This window comes from Scyliorhinus torazame, chromosome 17, assembly GCF_047496885.1.
Source record: "Scyliorhinus torazame isolate Kashiwa2021f chromosome 17, sScyTor2.1, whole genome shotgun sequence".
Taxonomy (NCBI): domain Eukaryota; kingdom Metazoa; phylum Chordata; class Chondrichthyes; order Carcharhiniformes; family Scyliorhinidae; genus Scyliorhinus; species Scyliorhinus torazame.
The window spans coordinates 6,287,688-6,314,016 of record NC_092723.1 but is presented as its reverse complement, the minus strand read 5'-3'; the positions used below and the strand labels follow the sequence as shown (position 1 = coordinate 6,314,016).

General features: G+C 48.3%; 1 protein-coding gene across 1 annotated transcript in view; it reads left to right on the top strand.

Annotated features, from left to right (window-relative positions):
• Window positions 1-26,329, top strand: part of LOC140393671 (decorin-like) — a 91,976-nt gene that overhangs the window by 54,786 nt on the left and 10,861 nt on the right. Inside the window, exons 5-7 of the mRNA XM_072479958.1 lie at window positions 5,932-6,045; window positions 11,476-11,569; window positions 22,704-22,842. Coding sequence (XP_072336059.1) covers window positions 5,932-6,045; window positions 11,476-11,569; window positions 22,704-22,842 — 347 coding nt within the window. The remainder of the gene's footprint in view (window positions 1-5,931; window positions 6,046-11,475; window positions 11,570-22,703; window positions 22,843-26,329) is intronic.

Below are 26,329 nucleotides of genomic sequence, written 5' to 3'. Positions count from 1 at the left end.
CTCTTTGCAGAATCATGGAATCCCTGCAGTACAGAGGGAGACCATTCGTCCAATCGAGTTCACACCAGCCCTTCGAATGAGCACTCTACACTTGTCCACTCCCCTGTCCACCTTACCCTATCCTCGTAACCCCAGAATCTAAACTGCACATCCCTGGTCAATTTATCATGGCCAATCCACCTAACCTGCACATCTTTGGAATGCGGGAGGAAACTGGAGCACCCGGAGGAAACCAATGCAGACACGGGGAGAATGTACAGACTCCGCACAGACAGTCACCCAAAGCCGGAATTGAACCTGGGTCCCTGATGCTGCAAGGCAGCAGTGCTAATCACTGTACCACTCTTGCTGAAGCTTTTCTACTTTCTCAGCTGTTCCTCTCGTCCCCACTCGATTCACGATGACTTTCGGCTGCAATCGAGAAACTTTACCTCGTCGCCAATGCGCTGGCTCGAGACACAAAATGGAGGCATCCAGTCGTTAACAAAGAGGTTTATTGATGGAAGGCAAAGGCAGCTAGTTAACAGGCTCAGAGCACTGCACACAGGTCTTCACTCTTCACTTCCCTGCTCCACACAGCCCGGGGTCCTGCTCCCAGGGTCCTGCGCAAACTCCCCATTGGCCATGGTTCACGCACTCCCGTGCGATTGGCCCCCAAACCAGTCACGTGATCTGTGGAGCCCAACCTCTTAAAGGGGCCATGGTACCACACCTTACCATATGGGAACTTTTTAAACTCATCCCTCTGCATCATGGATCAAATACCGGCTTAAGTAAATGTAGAATGCTGCTTTCATGACAATGTTGTGGGTCATGCCACTAGTGCAATTGTTCAACATTCCTGTAAAATTAAACGGTTCTGATATATGTATATGGCTGGGGGCAGTTTAGCTATCTTCCCCTCTTGATCCTCTCACGAGAATGAATCATTCCTAACAGCCCGTCAATGGGTTTTGAAGACTGCTTGAAGTTTTAATTCATGGATGTCTTTGGGAATGGTTCATCATTGGTCCTCGGTTTTTCATCCTGAGATCCTTACCCCTGTGGTTCTGCATGAATACCTCGACAGTCAATTTTTGAGGTTTCCACCACATATCTTAAGTAGGCCCCATCTCCTGATTTACACGGCCTGATTGGAGTGGGAAAATCAGGTTCTTTCGGTCCATCGTTGTTGATTAGCATCGATTTTTCCAACAATAAATACACTAGTCTCACCTGGTTGGTTGGACATGAAATCTTTCCCCTCAGCCACCTTTCAATTCGCAACCTGAGAAACGTGCTCCAATAATGTTTTTCTTCTTAGCGAGGCACGATTTATCTTGTAGAAATTTGATTTGGTCCATGTTGGTTTACATAACATTTCAGCCAGTCCATCTTCTAGTTGATAGTATGTGTACCGGCTGGTGGGTGTCAGAGTCAGACAGGAGTGAATAGTCAGATTCCATAATTGGGTCATTCGGATTACTGGAGATTAGAAGATCAGGTACTCGCTGAAATCCTGTGGTTCTTTTCTGAGTGGAAATGGGTCATCAATGGAATGCAGCTAACTGGGTTGTATAATGTCGGTTGTAATGTTGGATCAGTATCTTAGACATTCTGCACGGATATTGCATTAATAACCAGCTACCTTTCCACATAAACTTCAGGAAAACAAAGGAAGTTTTAAGGGATTCATATTTGTATTGGTAAATGTCAGAAATAAGGGGCGTCATTCTCCGACTCCCCGCCGGGTCGGAAAATGGCCGTTGGCCGCCGTGAATCCCGCCCCCGCCCCCGCCGAAGTCTCCGGTACCGGAGATTGGGCGGGTGCGGGAATTGGGCCGCGCCAGTTGGCGGGACCCCCCGCTGGATTCTCTGGACCGGATGGGCTGAAGTCCCGCCCAGAAATTGCCTGTCCCGCCGGCGTAAATCAAACCTGGTATTTACCGGCGGGACAAGGCGGCGTGGGCGGGCTCCGGGTCCTGGGGGGGGGCGCGGGGCGATCTGACCCCGGGGGGTGCCCCCACGGTGGCCTGGCCCACGATCGGGGCCCACCGATCCGCGGGCGGGCCTGTGCCGTGGGGGCACTCTTTCCCTTCCGCCTCCGCCACGGCCTCCACCATGGCAGAGGCGGAAGAGACTCTCCCCACTGCGCATGCGCGAGAAACTGACAGCGGCCGCTGACGCTCCCGCGCATGCGCCGCATTTCCTCACCAGCTGGCGGGGAAACAAACGCCATTTCCGCCAGCTGGCGGGGCGGAAATCCCTCCGGCGTCGGCCTAGCCCCTCAATGTTGGGGCTAGGCCGCCAAAGATGCGGAGCATTCTGCCTTTGGGCCAGCGCGAGGCCCGTCTGATTGGCGCCGTTTTTGGCACCAGTCGGCGGACATCGCGCCGTTGGGGGAGAATTTCGCCCAAGGTATAGTTTTAGATGTGTTTAATTTAATGCTTCTGTGCCTGGAAGGGTAAAACCTACAGTTAGTTTCCGGCTGGACAAAGGTGCTTGCATGTGTGTGGGTCGGTTAAGTTCCAACTGTGTTTATAGTGTGCCTAAAGTGGGCTACGGTGTGAAACATCATAGAATCATAGAGTTTACAATGCTGAAGGAGGTAATTTGGCCCACCGAGTTTGCACCGGCCCTTGGAAAGAGCACCCTACTTAAGCCCATGCCTCCCCCCCTATCCCTATTCCCAGTAACCCCACCTAACCTTTGGACAAAAAGGGCAATTTAGCATGGCCAATCCACCTTATCTGCAGATCTTTGGACTGTGAGAGGAAACCGGAGCAGCCGATGGAAACCCACGCAGACACGGGGAGAAAGTACAAACTTCACACAGACCAACACCCGAGTCTAGAAATGAACCCGGGTCCCTTGAACTGTGAGGCAGCAGTGCTAACCACTGTGCCACCGTGCCACCCTGGTCTGAATAGAATATGCTTCACAACAGGAGGCCACTTTCCAGAGGGAGGGGCTTTCCTTTGTTCTGAGTTTTAACTGGAAGCCAGAGCAGTTTGAGCAAGGTCACTGAGGAGTGAACAGCTCTTAACCCTGCTAGGAGAAGCTGAACAGGAAAAGGAACAAAGATGCAAGCTTGCTCAGAAATAAAATACAGTCCAGGTAACCAGGGAATTGAAACAGAAAGACTGTCAAAGAAGTCCGGTGTTAAGTAAACAGCGTCCAAGGTATTGTTCGGAAGAACTCAAGGAAGAGTAAACAAAGTGTTCTGAGTTAAATAGACAATTGCAGTAACTAGATTTAAAGTGGGACAGCAGACTTCAGAGGTGGATGAAACAGTTGATGTCATTTTAATACAGGGCCTGTGAATCGAGAGTTAAAGTAATGTGAACAGTTTGCACAGCAGCCAAGACCAAGAAATTCTAAGTAAGAAGTCTTACAACACCAGGTTAAAGTCCAACAGGTTTGTTTCAAATCACTAGCTTTCGGAGCACAGCTCCTTCCTCAGGTGAATGAAGAGGTATGTTCCAGAAACATATGTCCAGACAAAGTCAAAGATGCAAGACGAAACTTTGAATGCGAGCATTTGCAGGTAATCAAGTCTTTACAGATCCAGAGATAGGGGTTTGAGACAAACCTATTGGACTTTAACCTGGTGTTGTAAGACTTCTTACTATGCTCACTCCAGTCCAACGCCGGCATCTCCACATCAAGAAATTCTAAAGGGTTTGGTGTGAAATCCTGGAGTGGATTCGCTGTTAAAAGTGGAATAGAAACTTTGTTTAAAGGTGTCATTTGTAAAACCTGGACTGGATTTTGGAATGTAAACCACCAAGGGAAAGCATTATTACGAGAGAAGATTTTAAAGCAGGTTTTTGGGAGTGGAGTTTGGAAACTCTCATGTGACAATCATCTGGAGGGATTCTGAGGAGAAAAACCAAAGGCACTAACTTGGGTTCAGAGCGGAGTGTTTATTGTAACCACAGAAATCTTGTGTGCTTCCAAGGGACTTTTTGTGTTAATGAAATGAAAATCGCTTAGTGTCACAAGTAGGCTTCAAATGAAGTTACTGTGAAAAGCCCCTAGTCGCCACATTCCGCTGCCTGTTCGGGGAGGCTGGTACGGGAATTGAACCGTGCTGCTGGCCTGTCTTGGTCTGATTAAAAGCCAGCTATTTAGCCCAGTGTGCTAAACCAGGCCCTTAATGAGACCATTGGAGCTTAAGATCTATTTTGTAATCCATGTTCGTCTTCAAATCTGTGTGTGTTTGTTAAAGTAAGGAGGGGGCAAAGGCGATTTGTATTATAGTCCAAATGATTCATGTTTAATAAATGTTTTTTCCTTGTGGTTAAAACTAATTAATGGTCCCGCGACTCTGTTCCACCACATTTTATACAAAAAAAGGTAAAACAATTATAGCCTTTCGAGCCAGTGTTCCATTCTGGGATCTTCCCATCCAGTTACAACATCAACTGGGATCGTAACACAAATACACTGATTTGGGTTGAATCCATGATTGTTTGAATGGCAGATAATCTGTCAGAAGGAAGCATAATAATAATAATAATATTTATTATTGTCACAAGTAGGCTTACATTAACACTGCAATGAAGTTACTGTGAAAAGCCCCTAGTCGCCACATTCCGGTGCCTGTTCGGGTACAGCTCATTGGTCTGCATTATATTTTCTCAAAACGCATAGGACAATATAACCATAGACGTGATACAGCACAGAAGGGGGCCATTCAGCCCATCTTCTCCATGCCGACCCAAAGACACACAGGTGCACTTTCTAACCCCACCTTCCTGCACCCAGTCCACAGCCCTGCAGCTTACAGCACTTAAGGTGCAGATCCTGGTACTTTTTAAAAATAAATTTAGAGTACCCAATTCATTTTTTCCAATTAAGGGGCAGTTTAGCGTGGCCAATCCACCTAACCTGCACATCTTTGGGTTGTGGGGGCGAAACCCACGCAAACACGGGGAGAATGTGCAAACTCCACACAGACAATGACCCAGAGCCGGGATTGAACCTGGGACCTCAGCGGCGTGAGGCAGCAGTGCTAACCACTGCGCCACCGTGCTGCCCCTCGGGTACTTTTTAAAAGAGTTGAGGGTCTCTGCCTCCACCATCAACTCAGGCGGCGAATTCCAGACTCCCACCACCCCCTGTGTGGAAACAGTTTTCCTCATGTCCGCTCTAACCCTTCTGCCACTCAGCTTGAATCTATGACCCCCTGGCTTTTGAACTCTCTGCCCAGGGAAACGGGCTCCTCCTGTTTATTCTACCTCCACCCCTCACAGTTTTGTACACCTCAATCATGCCACCACTCAGCCTTCTCTGTTCCAAGAAAAAAACACAACCTCCACAATCTCTCCTCGTAGTGACAAGTCTCCAGCCCTGGCAACATTCTGGTAAATATGGCGGCCTATTTGCAATTCCTATTCTGGGAAGAATGTTCAGGCTGTGGAGCAGGTACAGGTCAGGGATGAGGGGATGAAAAAAGACGAGAGAAACTCCCCTTAGGACAGTGACACCCATGGGGAAATCTGACTGGGTTGTTCAAATTTGATTTAAGTGGGAAATGTTTCTTACCATTGGTTGTCAAATCGTCAACTATGGAAAACATGTTTGGATTCTTCCCCAAAAGAGCAGGGGAGAGAACATAGAACATGGAACTGTACAGCACAGTACAGGCCCTTCGGCCCACGATGAATGCTTTTCTGCAGGTAGTGGCTAAAACATGGAATGCCCTTCCCCAAATATTGACAGAAGGAGAATCCTCGATAGCTATTATAAAGGAAATTGATAGATATTTGAAAAACGAGAAAGAAAATGTTGAATGTTTGTCTGAACTGACTCAGACAAAATGAACCAAATGTTCATCCTCTGTGTTGTCAAATTCTACGGGGCATTTAAAATAGATTCAAAACTTGGAAAATAATCATATCCAGTGAAAATCTTTACTTTCCTAACAAATGTCTCTAATCTCTGTAGAATTAAGTAGAAACCCACTGATGCCAAAAGGAATTGCAAAGGGAGCCTTTCAAGGCTTGAAAACTCTGTCATATCTCCGGATCACTGAGACAGGACTTTCCGAAGTTCCCAAAGGTGAGGGACGTCGGATATCTCACTGCCGAGGATAACCTGTAATATTTTGAGACTCACCCGGTCAAGAGTTACTTATTTACAATGACACAGCTGAATCAAATCTGCAATATTTAAACCTCTGACTGTCATAATATACACCAGTATATCATGGTGCAGACACACACACTGATGGACACACAGCAACACACACAACACCGCAGCCAATCACCAGTTAGAGCACACGCACTATAAAGACAGGGGGCATCAGTGTTCCCGCTCATTCGGGATGCAGCCTCCTAGTAGGACAGAGCTTACAGCTTGCAGCACAGATCTTCACCATGTGCTGAGTGCATAGACTGGTTAGGACAAGGCATAGGTCTTTAGTTCAATCTAATATTGTGTTAACCCACAGTGAAAGTAAGTTAAAAAGTTTCTGACTTAATAAAATAGTGTTGCACTACTTTAAGTGTTGGTGGCCTGTATGTGTTCTATGGATCCAGAGCACCCAACACATCATGGTACCAGGAGTTGAGGGGTATTAGAACTTCTTAGACCTACCTGCAAGTGATCTGCCTTCCACCAGCATACCGTCATCCTGCAAAATGGACAGCGTCCGCCCGCCGCTCCGCATCACCGGTAACCTAGGGGCCAACTGGAAGATATTCAAACAACGCTTCCAGCTCTACCTTGAAGCCACAGACCGGGAGGATGCCTCGGATACCAGGAAGATCGCTCTCTTTCTGTCCATGGCCGGGGACCATGCCATCCACATTTTCAATTCTCTCACCTTTGCTGATGTTGAAGATAAAACAAAGTCAAAGACGGTCCTCCTCAAGTTTGACGCTCACTGCAGCATAGAGGAGAATGAAAGTTTCAAGCGCTATGTATTCCAACAGCATTTGCAGGGTAAGGATGAACCTTTCCAGTCCTTTCTCACCCACCTTCCCATCCTTGCGCAGTCCTGTAATTACGGGCCCACCTCCGACTTCATGATACGCGACCAGATCGTTTTCGGTGTTCAGTCGGACCCCCTACACCAGCAGCTCCTCAAAGTAAAGCAGCTCACCCTAGCGACCGGCATCGAGACCTGCGTGCTACACGAACACGCCACTAGTCAGTATTCCCATATCCAAGCGGCTGAAATGGCACAGCAAGGTCCCCACGAGGAGGAACGGGTCCAAGCAATCGAGTAACTTCAGGGCCTCAGCCTGGATGAGGGTGGCCATTTTGCGTGCTTTACGCGGACTCCCGCGCTTGTGCGCACCAAACGAGGGGACGGCGACATCGATGAACGTAATGCACATGCACGGTGGTGCAGCGAACGTACTGACGCTACAACGTGCAGCAACTGTGGCTCCGCCCATTTAAAGCGGCAATGTCCTGCCAAATCCCGACAATGCCTGAGATGTGGCAAACTTGGACACTATGCTGCTTTATGCAGATCAGCTCAGCCTGCCAACTCATATCGCTCCAGCCAGCCTCGCAGGAATGTCCGGGCCATTCAACCCACGGTCACCGAGTCCGATGCAGACCTACTACCCGATATTGACACTGAGGACCTGAAGTCACCTTTTTGAGTCGGTATCGTCACCAAAAACAGGCTGTCCCCGAAGCAAAGAATCCAGCCTCTATCGGTATCTAACATTGATCCAGACGATGAGTGGTGTGCCACCCTTACGGTCAACCGGTCCCAAATACGATTCCGCCTGGACACTGGTGCCTCCGCCAATCTTATTGCGCGGTCTGACCTCCAAAGGCTTTGTGTCAAACCAGCCAACCTTCCATCAGCCTGCCAGCTATTAGATTATATTGGCAATGCCATTGCTGCCAGTGGCCCGTGTCAGCTCGAAGTGACGCACAGGTCACGCAAAGCCATCCTTCCTTTTGAAATTGTGAGCTCCTCGAAAGCCTCCCTGCTTGGTGCGCAGGTATGCAAGCTGTTGAACCTAGTTCAGAGAGTTCACTCTCTCTCTCTCCTGCTGACGGGTCTGCCTTTCAGGACACCGACTTCAGGGCGCAACTCGACGCCATTATCAACAAGTACCACGACGTCTTCGAGGGCATGGGCACGCTCCCATACACCTACAAGATCTTATTAAGGCAGAATGCCACGCCTGTTGTGCACGCACCTCGCAGGGTCCCAGCACCCCTTAAGGACCGCCTCAAGCAGCAGCTGCAGGACCTCCAGAACCAAGGAGTGATTTCCAAAGTCACTGAACCGACCGGCTGGGTCAGTTCCATGGTAGGTGTAAAAAAGCCTTCCGGCGAATTGAGAATTTGCATTGATCCCAAGGATCTAAATCGCAATATCATGAGGGAGCATTATCCAATTCCCAAGCGCGAAGAGCTCACATGTGAGATGGCTCGCGCCAAGCTCTTCACCAAACTCAACGCCTCAAAAGGATTCTGGCAAATCCAGCTCGATAAATCCAGTAGGAAACTTTGCACATTTAATACCCAGTTTGGCAGATATTGTTACAACAGGATGCCGTTTGGGATCATATCTGCTTCAGAAGTGTTATGATGGAAGGCATTGAAGGTGTTCGCGTCTATGTCGACGACATAATCATTTGGTCCACCACCCCGCAGGAGCATGTTAGTCGCCTCCAGCGCGTATTCAAACGTATACGTGAGCAGGGCCTACGCCTCAACAGGGTCAAATGTTCCTTTGGTCAAACGGAACTCAAGTTCCTCAGGGACCACATCTCCCAATTGGATGAGCAGCCGAATGCGGACAAGTTAGCTGCTATCACAGCTATGAAAACACCAGAGGACAAGAAGGCGGTCCTCCAATTTCTGGGCATGGTCAAATTTTTTGGGAAATTTATCCCTAACCTCCACTCTCATACCACGGCTCTCAGGAACCTGGTCAGAAAGACGACAGACTTCCAATGGCTCCCTGCCCACGAGCGCGAATGGAGAGAACTCAAAGTAAAACTGACCACGGCCCCAGTCTTAGCTTTCTTTGATCCAGCAAAGGAGACCAAAATTTCGACCAATGCCAGCCAATCCGGCATTGGGGCAGTGCTCCTTCAACGTGATGAGGCCTCATCATGGGCTCCCATTGCATATGCGTCACGTGCCATGACCCCCACGGAGCAGCGCTACGTGCAGATAGAAAAGGAGTGCCTGGGCCTTCTGACCGATGTGGTTAAGTTTCCCGATTATGTCTACGGACTTCCTCAATTCACCGTCGAGACCGACCATCGCCCGCTGGTCAATATAACACAGAAAGACTTGAACGACATGACGCCTCGCCTCCAGCGTATTCTTCTCAAGCTCCGGCGATATGACTTCCAGTTGGTATACACCCCAGGCAAAGACCTCATCATTGCCGACGCTCTCTCCAGGGCAGTTGACACTCCATGTGCCCCAGCGGCATTCGTCTGCCAGGTTGACGCCCATGTGGCATTCGCAGCCTCCAATCTACCTGCCACGGATGAACGCCTCGTCCAAATTCGCCACAAGATGGCGGCTGACCCTTTGCTACAGCGTGTCAGGTGCCACCTAACAGACGGGTGGCTCAAGGGCCAATGCCCTCAGTTCTATAATGTCAGAGATGATCTGGCGGTAGTAGACGGGGTTCTTCTGAAACTGGACCGCATTGTCATCCCGCATAGCATGCGCCAGCTTGTCCTGGAACAGCGACACGAGGGCCACCTTGGCGTGGAAAAGTGCTGCCGACGGGCCCGAGAGGCAGTGTACTGGCCCGGCATTAATGACGACATAGCCAACACAGTGCTCAACTGTCCCACTTGTCAGCGGTTCCAGCCGGCCCAACCACGTGAGACCCTGCAGCCCCGTGAGTTGGTCACGTCGCCATGGACGAAGGTGGGCATCGACCTGTTCCACACGCTGGGTAGACACTATGTCCTGATCGTGGACTACTTTTTGAATTACCCGCAGGTGATACGGTTGCACGACATCACCTCGTCTGCAGTCATTCGTGCATGTAAAGAAACCTTTGCTCAACACGGCATCCCGCTCACGGTTATGTCGGACAATGGCCCCTGCTTCGCCAGCCAGGAATGGTCCAACTTTGCCAGGCGATACAATTTTGCCCATGTGACATCCAGTCCCCTGTACCCCCAATCCAACGGCAAAGCGGAGAAGGGCGTCCACATAGTCAAGCGGCTGCTCTGCAAGGCTGCCGATGCTGGGTCCGATTTCTACCTTGCCTTGCTGGCCTATCTCTCCGCCCCACTGTCCACTGACCTGTCGCCAGCCCTATTGCTCATGGGTCGTACCCTGAGCACGACGGTGCCGTCCATTCATGTCCGAGACCTCGACCACATTCCAGTTCTTCACCGGATGCAACTGTCTCGTGCACAGCACAAGGCGGCTCATGACTCCCGTGCAGCTGATCTCCCTGCTCTGGCTCCAGCTGACAACGTCCGCATCCATCTTACGGATGGTGGCTGGTCTACAACCGCTGTTGTCTTTCGGCAGGTGGCCCCCCGCTCATTCCTGGTTCGTCTACCGGATGGCTCCATTCTGCGCCGCAATCGACGCGCCCTTCATCTCGTTCCACGCTCGCTACATGATCCTCCATTGTCGCCTCGCCCTCCTGCTGACCCTGCCATGGACTATGCAGAGCTCCCTGTCACTCTGCATCCCCCTGACTCTGATGCAGTCCAGCCCGCTCCAGAAACCGGCGGCTCTCGACCCACCCTTGAGGCGGTCGACTAGAATTCGTCACCCACCTCAGAGACTTAATTTATGAACCTTGCAGACTTATAGACTTTTTGAATTGTTCTGTTGCTTTGTTTGATCGTTTCCCTGGTTTGTATATAGCGTTGATCTCATTACTCGTGTTGCATACTGCTTCTCTGCACCAGGCACCTTCCCATGTAAATAGCTTAGTTCTCATGTACGTAGTCCTGTAAATATGTCTTCGCACCCCACACGTAGTTAGGACCATTCTCACCATACATTATTTATTGTCACACATATACATTCTTTTATAAAAGGGGGGATGTCATAATAAACACCAGTATATCATGGTGCAGATACACACACTGATGGACACACAGTGGGACCAATCAACACACACAACCCCACAGCCAATCACCAGTGAGAGCACACGCACTATAAAGACAGGGGGCATCAGAGTTCCCATTAATTCGAGCTGCAGCCTCCTAGTAGGACAGAGCTTACAGCTTGCAGCACAGATCTTCACCATGTGCTGAGTGCATAGACTGGTTAGGACAAGGCATAGGTCTTTAGTTCAATCTAATATTGTGTTAACCCACAGTGAAAGTATGTTCAACAGTTTCTGACTTAATAAAATAGTGTTGCACTATTTTAAGTGTTGATGGCCTGTATGTGTTCCACGGATCCAGAGCACCCAACACATCACTTACTTGTAATGAAAGTAAGAGAAGGGCCTTGTGTAAGTCATCGACTAAACTGTTAATATGTCCTAACTGCTTATATTGTTCTATATCCAAGATCTGCCAAGTTCAATATCTGAGATGCATCTCGACCGCAATAAAATCCTCAAAGTGGAAGTGGATGACTTCAAAAACCTCGGCACTTTGATCAGGTACAATATTTAAAATCAACCCTGAAATGCGGTATTTGAAATAAAAACAGAAAATTACACTGCAATGGGCTCAGCGCGTCAGGCGTCATTGTGAAAGGAGAAAAAAGTGAGTTAATGTTTCAGCTGGGCCATTAGAACCTTCCCTCGGAACCGAATGAGGAGTTCCCAGCTCTGCGGCTGCATGTATTTAACCCCCACAACTATTTCAAAGTGAAAACATGCATACATCTTCCATGAATGTTTAAAAGACAGAGGGAGGAGAGTGGAAGGCACTCGCCCCAAATTGAACAATCCTCAAATGAGGACCAATTGTGCTCACACAAAGAAATCACACATTTAAGTTTGCAGCCAATATTGCACGTAGGAAGCGACTGCGCATGCTCAGATCGCTGTTCCTTTACCGATGGCCGTTTTCTTGACTGCGCATGCGCAGCATCTCGCGCATGCGCAAACGAAACTTCCGGTTCTGCGCACTGCTCGCGCAACTGTGCTAGCGTGATACCTTTAGCAAGATGGCCGCCGACCTCGACCCAGCCCTCTCTCAGGCCCGGGATTTCGGCCTCTGGGAATTCGGGCTCCGGGATCCCGGCCACGAGGTGAGTACTGCCGCTTTTCTTACCTTTACTTGCCGATTGGATTGCGTTTTCTTCACAGTACTTGGAGAATTTATCCAGGACTGCCTGGTAATCGTACCTTTGCTGCCTCCTGAAGAACCTGAACCTTGTGAATATTTCTCTTGCCCTTGCACCGGCGATGGTGAGGAGAAATTCAATTTTTTCGCTATCATCCAGGTCTTGGAGTTCAGCTGCCACCAGGAACAATTCGAACACTTGCCGGAATCGCCGCCAGTTTTCGCGGAGATCGCCGTGGCACTGGAGCGGCTGCGGAACCGGGAGCTCTATCATTTTGCCTGGGCACTGCTGGTTGTCTGTGTACACTGAGGTATGCCGGCAGGTATCGATCCACTCCTGTACCATGTGGTGTTGGGTGCTCTGGTGCACAGATGAGCCAACACAGTTGTATGTGGTACAACTCTATTTTATTTTAACTCTTGTATACAGTTCGTTCTGGATACTCTGCACGTGCTGTCTCCCTGAGTGTGTCGTGTAGCAGGTCTGTCCTTGTCCTTGTCTCCAGCCAATACTGACCACACGGTGTCGTGTTTGTGCTTTTATATCTTTCTGTGATTGGTTGTGGTGTTGTGTGTTCTGATTTGTCTGTTGGTGTGTCTATCATGATGTGTGTGTTTGAATATCATGACATCCCCCCTTTTTACAAAGATATGTGCCTACGTGGTTATAAATATGATCGTGTCGTGAGTGCATCTAAGAGTGTGTGTGTGTGTGTTGTGTACAGCGTGTGTATATGACGTAACTATTTACATGGGGCGATGTCGGGTGCGTCACACTAACAAGGTTGTACCATAACAAAACATGAATGCGAGAAAAAAAAAACAGCTTGAACAGTGGTCCGGTCAGACGATATCTGGAATGATAAACAACAACAGGTTATAATACAGAAGTGTTTGACTTTTTGAACGTATGAACAGCGTTATAAGTCCAGTCTAATGGGTGACCGCCTCAAGAATAGGCTGGTCCTCAAGCCGGTTCAGCTGTGGAGATCTGGGTTCACACTGGTTCACCTTGGACTGTTGGAGGTGATGCTGCTGCCGAAGTCTCTACTTTTCCATTTGTTGTACTTCGTGCAGTGCTTGGTTTTTCATTCGTGCAAATATAACATTCAACATCTTTGTTAGTGTTGCCTTGGCTGTGGTTTGGTTTACTAAGTTTTTTTGCTGGCCAGGTGAATATTGTGGCGCGTTCTAACAGCCTGTAACACAGTTCCTTCGTGTATTTCTATGTGCTGAGATGTTACTGTAGTTAGTGAGGCCTTAATTATCTGCAACTGAACACCTTCGTCGGTTTGTGGTCCTTGAGAACAACCACATATTGTCTCTATAATTCTATCAATTAATTTCTGTAAACAGTCAGATGATGTGCTGACTATGCGGGGACATTTCGACTGGCATGCCAACTCAAAAGGGAGAAAATACTTGTCTGCTTCAATAAAGTTTGCCCTGGATTTGACAGACGGCAAGGTCCCAGAAACAGCCTTAGCTTCTGCATGGGGAGGATTTTAGCTGCTGTGGCCTGGTCACGGGTGGCGATGGAAGGGGCATGATCCGTGGCATCTCCACGAAGTCATCCTTGGGAACCAGTGGAGGATCCGGCGTGTGCGTACGGTTCAGTTGCGAGCGTGGAAGGCGGCGCAAAGCTCGCTGATTGCGCCTACGCCCCAATCCATCCGTCCTGCATGCCAGGAACAAGGTGGAGTCTTTTTTCTTTTTATGTTTTTGGTGGACGGCATCTTGTAGCCGATGGGTCGTTGCCATCGAAGAAGCACCATCACTAATATCATGCAAGGCGATGACTGTGCCAGATGTGGAAGTTGGCCGAGACCGTGCACGCTGGTTCCGGCCACCTGCTGTGCCGGAAGGGCGACTCCGCAGAGAAACGTCGTAGCATGTCGCCTTGGAGAGAGAATTGTTGCTCGCATCAACGTCTGGCGATGGCGCAAATTGGTGTGTCCGTCTTGGACCGCCGGTGCTGGTCGCCACTGCCGACCCAGTGTGACTGCCACGCGATCCACTCCCTGTCGCCGTGGCATCCGCCGTCACCCTGAGCGTGCCATCACCGAGGCAGCGACACCGCCCGTCCGGAGCAAGGTCTGGCGTGCGCGAATCAGAGTCGGCGCTTGGCTGCTCCCCATCTGGAGTCCGGTCTGTCTTCTGTCGATGCTCCCCGTCCGGAGTCCCAACAGGTTCACTGGAGGCAGCCGAGATTCCCTGAAGCTGCACTTCTGGAGTCGGAACATGCAGGAATGCACCGACCAGTGGAGAGGCTCGAGCCATCGAGGGTGGAAGCGGTGCGCCACCACCGCAGTCGTCAGTGGTCCCACCGTGATCGTCGAGTGCCTCGGTACGCACAAGGTGAGGTCTGTCACCTTGCACCTTTCGCATGGGAAGTGGGATGCTGTCGTCACTCGTCTCACATCCCGTGGATAGATCCTCATTAGCAGCTTGCTGTTCACTAGGGTTGGGTAAATTGTCAGAGTTTTCATCTGGTGGTGCACACCATGTCGGTGGACTGTCATTGTCTTGCCGCTGTCCTTCATTTGGGCTTTTCTTCTTTGGAATTTTAAATCTTCCCCCAGACATTGCAGAACCTTGTTTATTACCCCCAAATTCTCCCATATGTATGGTCTCGAATATAGGATCCAATGTTTCTGTCGACATTGTACTATTTTCCAAAGAACATTCCGTTTCACTTTTCTTCTCAGGTACCTCATATGTATCTTTGTCTAATGTACATGCCTTCATGGTCTCTGGGTCTGATTTTGCTGGGACTGGCATGGTCACAGTCTCTCTTTTACTGTTCTCAATTGCCCACATTATACTCCCCATACATAACTGCTTAATCACTGGGGTTAGTGTGGTTAAACATACAGGTAATTTCTTTAGCAAATCCTCAGTATCCTTCTGTGACCGTGCAGCATTATTAATCTCTGTTCGGCTACAATGATTCTGAAGGTCAGCGCATGAACCTTTTTCCTTCGGGCTTGGAAGAGGAGATTCCTTTGGCTTGTCTTCAGTTGGGCTTGAACAGTCATCAGCGCTGTGCCCTTCATTGTAGCATGAGAGACCGTCATGGTCATGCTGCTGTGCAGTGGAGCATGGTAGGCTGTCATAGCCTTCGCGCTGTTCACGTGAGCATGGCAGACTTGCAACATCTGCCGCTAGTTGGTCAGGAGAGGTTGCTAGACCCTCATGGTCTTGTTCCTGCAAGGGCTGCGCATCGGAGTCAAGCGTTTCTTCTATCGTGGAGGCTGTCCACGAGCTCTCTGTGGAGGCTTGTGACTGTGGAGTCACTTCTTGTTCATGCAAGGACTGCGCGCTGGAGTCTTGCGTTTCTGCAATTGTGGAGTCTTTCCACGAGCTTGCTGTGGAGGCTTGTGACTCTGGAGTCACTTCTTGTTCATGCAAGGACTGTGCTCTGGAGTCTTGCATGTCTTCTTTCATAGAGTCGGGAATGCTGAGCGGGACGTGGACCACGCTCTGTGTGGCAGCAGGCCGCTCTCTGTGGGCTTGCACCGCTCCCTGTCTGTTAATGTCAGGCTGCAGCATCATCCGGTACTGATAAGTTGGGACGTCATATCTGCTGGGTTGAAGATCTTCAAATTCGAAAAATGAATCCGCATCTGCGTCGGATTCAATGTGGGGGCCGCCAATGTGCAACACGAAAGGTTCGTCCGAGTCATAGTCGTATAGGACCACGGAGCAATCATTGGGCTCGCGAGGTCCGGAAACACTGTAAAGATCGTAATCGAAGTATTTGAGGTCGGAATCATCGGCTTGTGCGTAGGTAACTGCTTGTCGGAGGGTTCTTCGGAGGTCAAATTCATCTCCTGGGTCAATTTGCGGCAATGTGCTGTCATTCCAGGTGAGGAAAGGTTGTTTTACAGCTTTAACAGATTTTTGTTTTTTTGATTTGGGACGTTTCCCTTTTAAATTGGATTTGGGACGTTTCCCCTTTAAATTGGTGCGGTCTGGGGCCTCTGACATCCTGACGCTCAGTATGTAGCACGTAGGAAGCGACTGCGCATGCGCAGATCGCTGTTCCTTTACCGATGGCCGTTTTCTTGACTGCGCATGCGCAGCATCTCGCGCATGCGCAAACGAAACTTCCGGTTCTGCGCACTGCTCGCGCAACTGTGCTAGCGTGATACCTTTAGCAAGATGGCCACCGACCTCGACCCAGCCCTCTCTCAGGCCCGGGATTTCAGCCTCTGGGAATTCGGGCTCCGGGATCCCGGCCACGAGGTGAATACTGCCGCTTTTCTTACCTTTACTTGCCGATTGGATTGCGTTTTCTTCACAGTACTTGGAGAATTTGTCCAGGACTGCCTGGTAATCGTACCTTGCTGCCTCCTGAAGAACCTGAACCTTGTGAATATTTCTCTTGCCCTTGCACCGGCGATGGTGAGGAGAAATTCAATTTTTTCGCTATCATCCAGGTCTTTGAGTTCAGCTGCCACCAGGAACAATTCGAACACTTGCCGGAATCGCCGCCAGTTTTCGCGGAGATCGCCGTGGCACTGGAGCGGCTGCGGAACCGGGAGCTCTATCATTTTGCCTGGGCACTGCTGGTTGTCTGTGTACACTGAGGTATGCCGGCAGGTATCGATCCACTCCTGTACCATGTGGTGTTGGGTGCTCTGGTGCACAGATGAGCCAACACAGTTGTATGTGGTACAACTCTATTTTATTTTAACTCTTGTATACAGTTCGTTCTGGATACTCTGCACGTGCTGTCTCCCTGAGTGTGTCGTGTAGCAGGTCTGTCCTTGTCCTTGTCTCCAGCCAATACTGACCACACGGTGTCGTGTTTGTGCTTTTATATCTTTCTGTGATTGGCTGTGGTGTTGTGTGTTCTGATTTGTCTGTTGGTGTGTCTATCATGATGTGTGTGTTTGAATATCATGACAGTATTGACATGTGTCTTTTCCACTGTCACACGTGCTGAAGGACCACAGGAAGATTTAACAATTGAATCAAATGATAAAACATTTCAGACATGTGCTCCAGTGCATTCTGATGGTGTGATGGATTTAAAATGTAATTAGTGGTCAGGCAATGCAAAAGTATTCTAAAATTGTCCAGAAATTGACGGAACTATGCAGTCCAAGTGAGGACATTCACTTCCCTTGAAATTGGCAGTGATCAGAGAACAACCTTGAAACGTTACTCCACAAGGTGAATTATTTGCCTTTCCCTTTCCTCCTTTTGTTTGAGATTTAATGTCATAGCCCTAGCACAACGGAAATGATCTAACCATTTCAATGTAATTCAATGGAAAGTGGGGGTGGTACAGGATTTGGCCTGGCAGCAATGTTGAACAGCTTGCTGATGTTTATTATCAGTGAACCTCCAGAACCCACGATGGGTAAGGAGCTGCGGGTCTATTCAGCTTGTCCGAGTAGGTCCGGTGTCCAAACCATCACGAGTTCTCACTCACCTGGAACAATGTGATCTCAGAGGAAAGGAAGGAAACCAGATACAAAGCAGCACGGTAGCACAATGGTTAGCACTATGGCTTCACAGCGCCAGGGTTCCAGGTTCGATTCCCTGCTGGGTCACTGTGCGGAGTCTGCACGTTCTCCCCGTGTCTGCGTGGGTTTCCTCCGGGAGCTCCGGTTTCCTCCCACAGTTCAAAGACGTGCAGGTTAGGTGGATTGGCCATGCTAAATTGCCCTTAGTGACCAAAAAAGGTTAGGAGGGGTTATTGGGTAACGGGGATAGGGTGGAAGTGAGGGCTTAAGTGGGTCGGTGCAGACTTGATGGGCCGAATGGCCTCCTTCTGCACTGTATGTTCTATGTTCTATATCAGGAGCCCTTGAGGAATGCAGGTAAAACATTCATCTCTGACCGTCTGATAACTGATTCAAACTAGTCCAGGGGATGACATTGGCTCTGATTTGAGATATCTACCTTGTTACAATATCCACAGAAACAGATAACTTTTTTAAAAAGCTTTGAACTTCCAATAATTCACTGAAAGAATAACCCGATAAGATTTTGTATAATATAAATTTTCCGCAACAAATTACTCAAAAATAATACTATTGATTAAACCTTATTTTCTTTTTGTAGCATTTATATTTAGAATTACAGAAAGGTACATACTTCTTCACACATTCTCTTTATCACACATTGAACTCTCCACAGAATTAAGGTCCTTATAGCACACTGTCAGCTCCGAGCTCCCAATGGGTTTCTCCCTGTTCACTTTCCCAGTTGGATAGCTTCTAATCACAGAGGGTTCCCATTCTGAGGGTTACAATACAGATTCCTTTCCACTAGTCCAAGCTAGGCAAATCCTCCAGCGTCCTTTAAATCTTCACAAACTTAGTCACGTCTCACCCACTTTCTGTATGGTGAATGATAGAGTCAGCATTTTCTCTGCTTCAAATTCAGGGCTCATTGCCTTGTATCTTACATGTCTGCAGACCACACTAAACAAACTGTTGTGTGCCATGTTCATGGGATTTCTAGGGCATGCCTTTAACCCTGATCTCAAAAATTGTTTCCTCTGTCCTCTTTTTCATGGTAACATGAAACATTGTTTTAGTCCCAACTCTCTTTCATCTTCGAAGTAAATGGATAGTTCATAGCACAACCGTCTACAATTGGATACTAACAACACCTTTCTGGGACTTTGAGGAACTCAGGGTCTACTCAAGATATACTGAGAAATGACTGCCATTATCTACAACAATTGTACCTTGTGCCTTCTCAGTAAAACAATTTGAGACCTCCTTTGAAGTTTAGCAATAAAACCACACAAGCTTGCTGTCAGACAGACAGCAGAACAGGTGACATGATGCACTTCATTACACCCAGATTTAAAGTTCCAGTCCCAAAATGTAATAATATTATAAACCTCATAATTGTAACAACCCCCTGCACAAGGTGATCCCTATCCTACCCATCTATATCCCCTGCTCTTGTTTGAAGGAATTCAGTAAAACAGCATTCACCACAAGCAGGCAGCCTGATCCACAGCTATGCCATTCGCTGGGAAAAGAAGACCCCCACTAAACATCTCACCCAGTTCTGCCCTCACATTACATGTCTAGGCGCAGGTGAGGAATATCCTCGGGGAACAATAGGTTTTCATAGTGTTGTGTTCTTTTCCAATCACTCCAGATGTCAACATAGATGAGAGCGAACTAGGCTTAAGACAGATGTTGGAATCCATTCATTTTTGACGTTATGTTGTGATGCTGCTGGTCCAAGAATGATGCAATTTGGAAACAAAAAACAGATGTTAAAGTCTGTCAGAAATTCACAATTATGCATGCGGCAAGTTTGATGCACGCACAGCTGTGATCTGCACATGTTTTCAAAGTGCACAATCAATGGAAACTGGGCATGCAGGAAGTTCGAAGTACAAACAATCCAATCCTACTTAAATTTAGCCACTCACAATTTGGCTTGGACCCAGAACAACTTAGGTTAGTTTGGGTCAAGACTCCTGAGGTCCTGCTCTGCCAGTGCAAGTGTAGCAGAGTGGAACACCCAGTCACGCCCACCTGCACTGATACATTCCCAGGCCCAATGGACTGGGCCAGCTGAAGACATGATGGGCCGTTTCTGATTAAAAGGGTGGATCAGAGGCGCTGACCCTGATTGAGACCTGGGAAATTGAAGCAACTCGATGCCATTTCCAAAGGTAGAAGTGAGCCCGAAACGGCCTTTCGTGAAAAAGTCACTTCTCCCTTTAGTTCCCAATAGAGCTCATTTTTTTTCAACCCAGATGGTTTTTGGGGTCTGGGGCTCACTGCCTGAAAGGATTGTAGAGGCAGAAATCCTCAACTCACTTAGAGGGTGTCTAGATATACACCATAGTCGAGTCATAGACTTTTACAGAACGGAAAGAGGCTCTTTAGCCCATAGCGTCCATACTGGCCATCAAGCACCTAACGTTTCTAATCCCATTTTCCAGCACTTGGCCCATCGCCTTGAATGCAATGGCGGTTCAAATGCTCATCTAAATATTTCTTAAAAGTTATGAGGGTTCCCGCCTCTCCCACCCTTTCAGATTCCCAGCACCCTGTGGGTGAAAATGTTTCCCTGGCATCTACTCTAAACCTCCTTCCCATTACCTTAAACCTATGACACCGGTTATTGACCATCTACTAAGGGGAAAAGTACATTCCGGTCCACCCTACCTATGCCCCTCAGAATTTTATGCACCTCTATCAGGTCCCCCCTCAGCCTTCTGTGCTCCATGGAAATCAACCCCGCCCTACTCAGTCCCTCTTGACAGCTGAAACGCTCCAGCCCAGGCAACATCCTGGTGAATCCCCTCTGCACCCTCTCTAGTGCAATCGCTTCCTTTCTATAGTGTGGTGACCAGAACAGTACACCGTTCTGTACACAAGGGGGGGGTCCCTTTTAGGTCACTTGGCTAGACAGCTGGTTCATGACGCAGAGCGAGGCCAGCAGCGCTGGGGTTCAATTCCCGTACCGGTTGAGGTACCCTTGCCTGAGGTGTGGTGATACTCGGGTTAAATCACCACCAGTCAGCTCTCCCCCCTCTTAGGGGAAAGCAGCCAACGGTCATCTGGGACTATGGTGACTTTACCTTTCCGCAGTGTTGTAAGCTGCAGGGCTGCGGACGAAGTGCAGGCGAGTGGGATGATCTTCAGCCGGCGCAGACATGTTGAACCAAGTGACCAACCGTTGTGTCAGAAACATTCTCTGATTTTAATGAGGCTTCTGTTGAAAATGATCAATATTTTGCAAGGATTGTTGCTTGGCAATGTTTTGTTTTCTTTATTCTTTCAGGGGATGTGTGTGTTATTGGCTAGGCCACCATTTGATACCCATCCCTGATTGCCCTTTGAACTGAGCGGCCTGCTTGGCCATTTCAGAGCACAATTAAGAGTCAACCACATAGCTGTCGGCCTGGAGTCACATGAAGTCCTGATTGGGTAAAGATGTAGAATTCCTTCTCCAAGGGACATTCGTGAACCAGTTAGGTTTTTACAACAATTTCATAGTCATCATTACTGAGACTAGCTTTATAAGACTAGGAGCAGAAGCCATTCGGCCCATCAAATCTCCTCCGCCATCTGATAAGTTTATAACTGATCTGAAATTATAATCCTCAACCCCACTTTTCCGCCGTATCCCCATAAACCTTGATTCCCTTACTGATTAAATCTATCCATCTCAGTCTTGAACATACATAATAACCCAGCCTCTACAGCTCTCTGCGGTAAAGAATTCCACAGATTCACTCCACGCAGAGAGATGCAATTTCTCATCATCTCTGTTTTAAGTGGGTGACCCCCTTACTCTGACATTATGCCCCCTGGCCCTAGACTCTCCTACAAGAGGAAACAAACTCTCAGCATCGACCCTGTCAAACCCCCTGAGAATCCGATATGTCTCAATAAGGTCGCCTCTCATTCTTCTAAACGCCAAGAGCACAGTCGCAACCTACTCAACCTCTCCTCAGCAGAAAATCCCTCCACGCTCGTCATCAACCGAGTGAATCATCTCTGGACTGCCTCCAATGCCAGTATAGCTTTCCTTAGGTAAGGGACCAAAACTGTTCACAGTATTCCAGGTGTGATCTAATTCGTGCCTGGTATAGTTTTAGCATAACTTCCCTATTTTTAGACGCCATTTCCTTTGAAATGAAAGCCGACATTCCATTTGCCTTCCCTCTTACTTGCTTGCCTGCTAACTTTGCGTGATTTATGTATGGGGGGCCCCAAATCCCTCTGTGCTGCAGCTTCCTGCAGTCTTTCTCCATTTAAATAATACTCTGCTCCTTTATTCTTCCTACCAAAGTGCCTAACTTCACATTTTCCTACATTACACTCCATCTGCCAACTTTTTGCCCAGTCACTCAACCTGCCTATCTCCCTCTGTAAACTCTTTGTGTCACCCTCAACACTTATCTTTATGTTATACCCCAGATTTATTAATTGAATTGAAGTTCCACCAATGGCCATGGTGAGATTTGAACCCACGCCCCTAGAGAATAGGCTTAGTGAAGTTAATGCTATACCGTCATCAACCCCTTTCAATAGCAACGATCATTCTTCAGATCTCCCTGAAGCTCACTTAGCGACAGTATGTTCTTATGTGTGGTACTCCAGCAACCCCCCCCCCGCCCGCAGAATTCAAAGAGGAACTGCAATTCATTTACGTAAAATCAGATTCCACCACAAATGTTTCACCCACTCCAGGCAGAGGTCCTCTTTCCCATTCTTCTCCCAAAACAGGAATCTCACGTTCCATGTCTGATTAGCTGTATGCTCCATTTGAGGTCCAGTTTTCGCCATGGGGAATTGCTTACTCTCGAACTGAACCAAGTTCTTTGGAATTCCCATGGATAGGGAGGATCATTGGTGAAGCAGGCCCGATGGAACCATTCACTCCCGTTTTTACAAATGACTAATCTGCCGTCACTCAGTAAAGGTATTTGCTTGCGTTTTCACAGCAGTACGTTGCACCGGTCTCTTTTTGGTTCTTATCTCTTCCTTTTTCTCATTGCAGGTTGAGGCTGAGTTCCAACAAAATCAGGTATTTTGCGAACAGGACTCTCGGCCACATGCCTAAACTCCAGGATCTCCACCTAGACAACAATAGATTGCTTTCCATTCCTCCAGGCCTCCCCCAGCACAAAAACATTATGGTAAGGTGCTGATGTTCAGGAGATGAACTCGGTAATGTGAGAATGCGAGACCAGTGGATAGGTTTGCCCCTTATGACAGCGAGGGATGTGGAGCTTTGATGCACTTTCTGTTGTGTCTGCTTACGGAGACAGGAAACGGTGGAAAGAGATCAACTTATTCCTGAAAACGTAAAACCAATTTGTTAAATGTTCAGACAGATTTTTTGACTCAGTTGAAGTATTCAGACATTCCTGTCGGCCCTTGGGATTGAGTTTAGACAGGTGAATGCATGCAATTACTCTTTCTGTCTTGGAATGTTAATAGGTTGGAAGCTGAATAGTACTTACATGGGAGAGCTCCTCGGACATCAGGCACTGTAGCTTTTCATGAGAATGTTTCAGAAAATCAGGCAGCACAGAAGGAGACTATTTGGTTTGTCATAACTACATCGATCCTTTGAAAGAACTATTCAATTAGTTTGACTTCCTGCTCCTTCTCCATAGGAGAACTTTTCTGCAATATATTTCTTTTCAAGCATATATCCAATTCCCCTTTGAAAATTACCATTGTATTTTGTTCCTTCACCATTTCAAGCAGTCCTTTCCAGATCAAAATAACCTATTGCATGACGAGATTTCCCCTCTTATCACCACTGCTTATTTTAAACAATTATCTGTAGTGTTTATTTTTTTGTTCATTCGTGTTATGTGGGCGTTGCTGGCTAGGCCAGCATTCATTCCCCATCTTTAATTGTCCTCGAGAAGGTGGTGGTGAGCTGCCTTGTTCAACCACTGCAGTCAGTGTGGTGTAGGACCACTCACAGGGAGAGAGTTCCAGGATTGTGCCCCTGCGACGGTGAAGGAACGCCAATATATTTCCAAGCCAGGATGGTGAATGGTTAGGACGGGAACCTCCAGCTGGTGGTCTTACCATGTGCCTGCTGCACTTGTCCTAGATGGTAGTGGTCGTGGATTTGGAAGGTGTCCAAGGAGCCTATTGTTACACACCCCCTGCCAATAGAAACAGTTCCTTCTTATTTGTCAATCAGAGCCCTCCATAATTTGGGGGCACCTCTACTGATTCCCTCATTAAATAATGAATTCTTGAATATCAGTCACAGAGCAATGTAACACAATCACTTAACTGGATAATTACATGACTAGGTTGTAACATACAAATACTTCGTCAATGTTTTCCAAGTTATGATTTTCAGAAGAATTTAGTGGGGAGTGGAGGTGAATTGTTTTCTTCAGGGTGATGTTTGGGCAGGAGAGGACTTCCTTGGGCTCCTTGCTGCCAGTGCCCAGGACTTACACCCTGGCAAATGCAGGAATTAAGAAGGGATGCTTGTTGGCCTGGTCTGTATTACACATGGAGGGCTGGGAAGGAGAGGGCAACTGCAGTCCTGATGGGGATTGGGGAAAGGAAAATTCAATTTCCAAGGCGGCAATAGGCCGCATTAACCTGTCATTCCTGCCATAATTCAAGCCAATTCCAGTTGAGATAACAGGGGATTTTCCCTCCCCTTATAAACGTTTGGTTCACTATATTCCAATGGTTCAGTTGATAAGTCCATGAGACAGTGAGGAGTCGAGTTAAACATATTTGAAAGATACATGGGGCTGGACTCTCTAGAAATGGGGCAATGTCCCCATGCCGGCGTAAAAACATTGGCGTTTCACGCAAGACTTTCCTTAAAAAAATTAAGACTTATTTAGCTACCTGCAGGGGGCTGGCAGGGCCCCGGAGTGCTTCTCGCAGCAGTTCCGAGTCTGCGCATGCGCACGGCGGCGGCCTCCGGAGGCTGAGCCGAACGCGATGGCGGACTCAGCCGGCAGACCTGGACCAACAAAGTAGGTCCAACTATCTGGCCCGCGCCACTCCATCTAACCTGCCTGATCACCGCCCCGGCTGCCCATATGGCCGCCCCCCCCCCCCCCACCCACCCCGGTACTTGATTAGGAGCTGTTCTACACAGAATGGAAGGTGGCATTGGTCGGCCTATGGCCCTTGCCTCCTGGACGTTTACCGGTGCAGAAAGAAGATATTCACAGTTTGAGATTGGGCCTAGCAGTGAATTATGGCATAAAGAAGTTTAATCAAATTGCTTAAGGCTGCCATTTTACCATCATAACCAATCACAAACCATTATTGGGTCTATTCCCCGAGGATAAGCCCTAAATAAGCTTCTAAATACTGAGACAAGTTAAGAGGTAAAAGCCTGGGGTTAGAGTGTGTTTGGCTGCAATGGTCATGTTTTAAAAGGGATTTTGGTTTGCTTCTCGTAAATAGCAGGTGAAATTGACCAGAAGACGTGGATTGTCTGGGGAGGCCCCTGGGAAGTGAATGTACTTTTGCATCTTGCAGAGATATGTTTCTCAGCTTGGGGAGATGTGCTCAGTGCTGGATGGAGCTCAGAAAGGCAGAGAGGCAATGAGTTTGGAGAGGCGTTGAGAGAGAGAGAGAGAGAGAGAGGAGCTGAGTTCTGATCTGCCTGACTCTGAGACCACAATTCTTTACAAGTAGGATAGTTAAAAAGAAAGGGTAATAATATTTTAAAGCAGAACAGATTTTTGCAATTCATGGTTTCCCAGAAGAACTGCTCCTCCTCTACTGGGGCGTTATTCCAGCGTTATGTCCAGGTGAACGGTATATAGCGCATCCGTACAGTCCCCTATCACCCAGCTTCAAATGGTCTGGTGGAAAGAACGGTACCAAGTTTTAAATCTGCGGTGAAGAAACAGCTGGTCAGGCCATTGCATCCCAAGTTAGCCAATTTCCTCGCTTCATACAACCCCACCCCCCCCCCCCCCCCCCCCCCTCCCACCCCACATTACCACCAGGGTCACACCAGTGGAACAGTTGATAGGCCACCATCTCCATTCTCACCTCAACCTGGTGTTCCCCAATTTAACGGGGAGGGTGAAGCCGAGACAAACTACGCAAAAGAAATACCCTGACTCGGCCAAAGTTCATTCAGAGCAGATAATCTAGTTTTTGGCAGAAACCTTGGGGTTGGACCATCATGGTTACCTGGGAGAATCTCAGCACGGTCTGGGCCTGTATCGTATTTGGTAGACCTACAATGGAGACAGGTGTGAAAGCACCAAGACCACATAAGAAGGAGAGAGGCTGCAGCCCCAACAGCAAGTCAAGTGGATCCAGTGGTTATTGCCAATGTTTCTTCATCAAAGCCAGAAATGAGGAAATCGGTTGGTTCAGAAGAGGCCACTCTTGCTACTTCAGAGGGAACTGGAGATGGTGTCTGCACCAACATACCTTCTGCGACCTTTAAACAACCTTCAGTTGCTCATGACACCACTACCTCAATGGTGGGAGAACCTGTCAGAGAACTGAGGCCTTCCACCAGAAGTCGCCCAAAGAGCCTTATGAGAGATTGCACCTTACCACCCCTTTTGTGCCTCTCCCCTCATTGTAAATAATTACCTGTTTTCCTGTAATGTATATAGTGCTGAGGGATTGCGGGGGGAGGGGGGGATTGGGGGG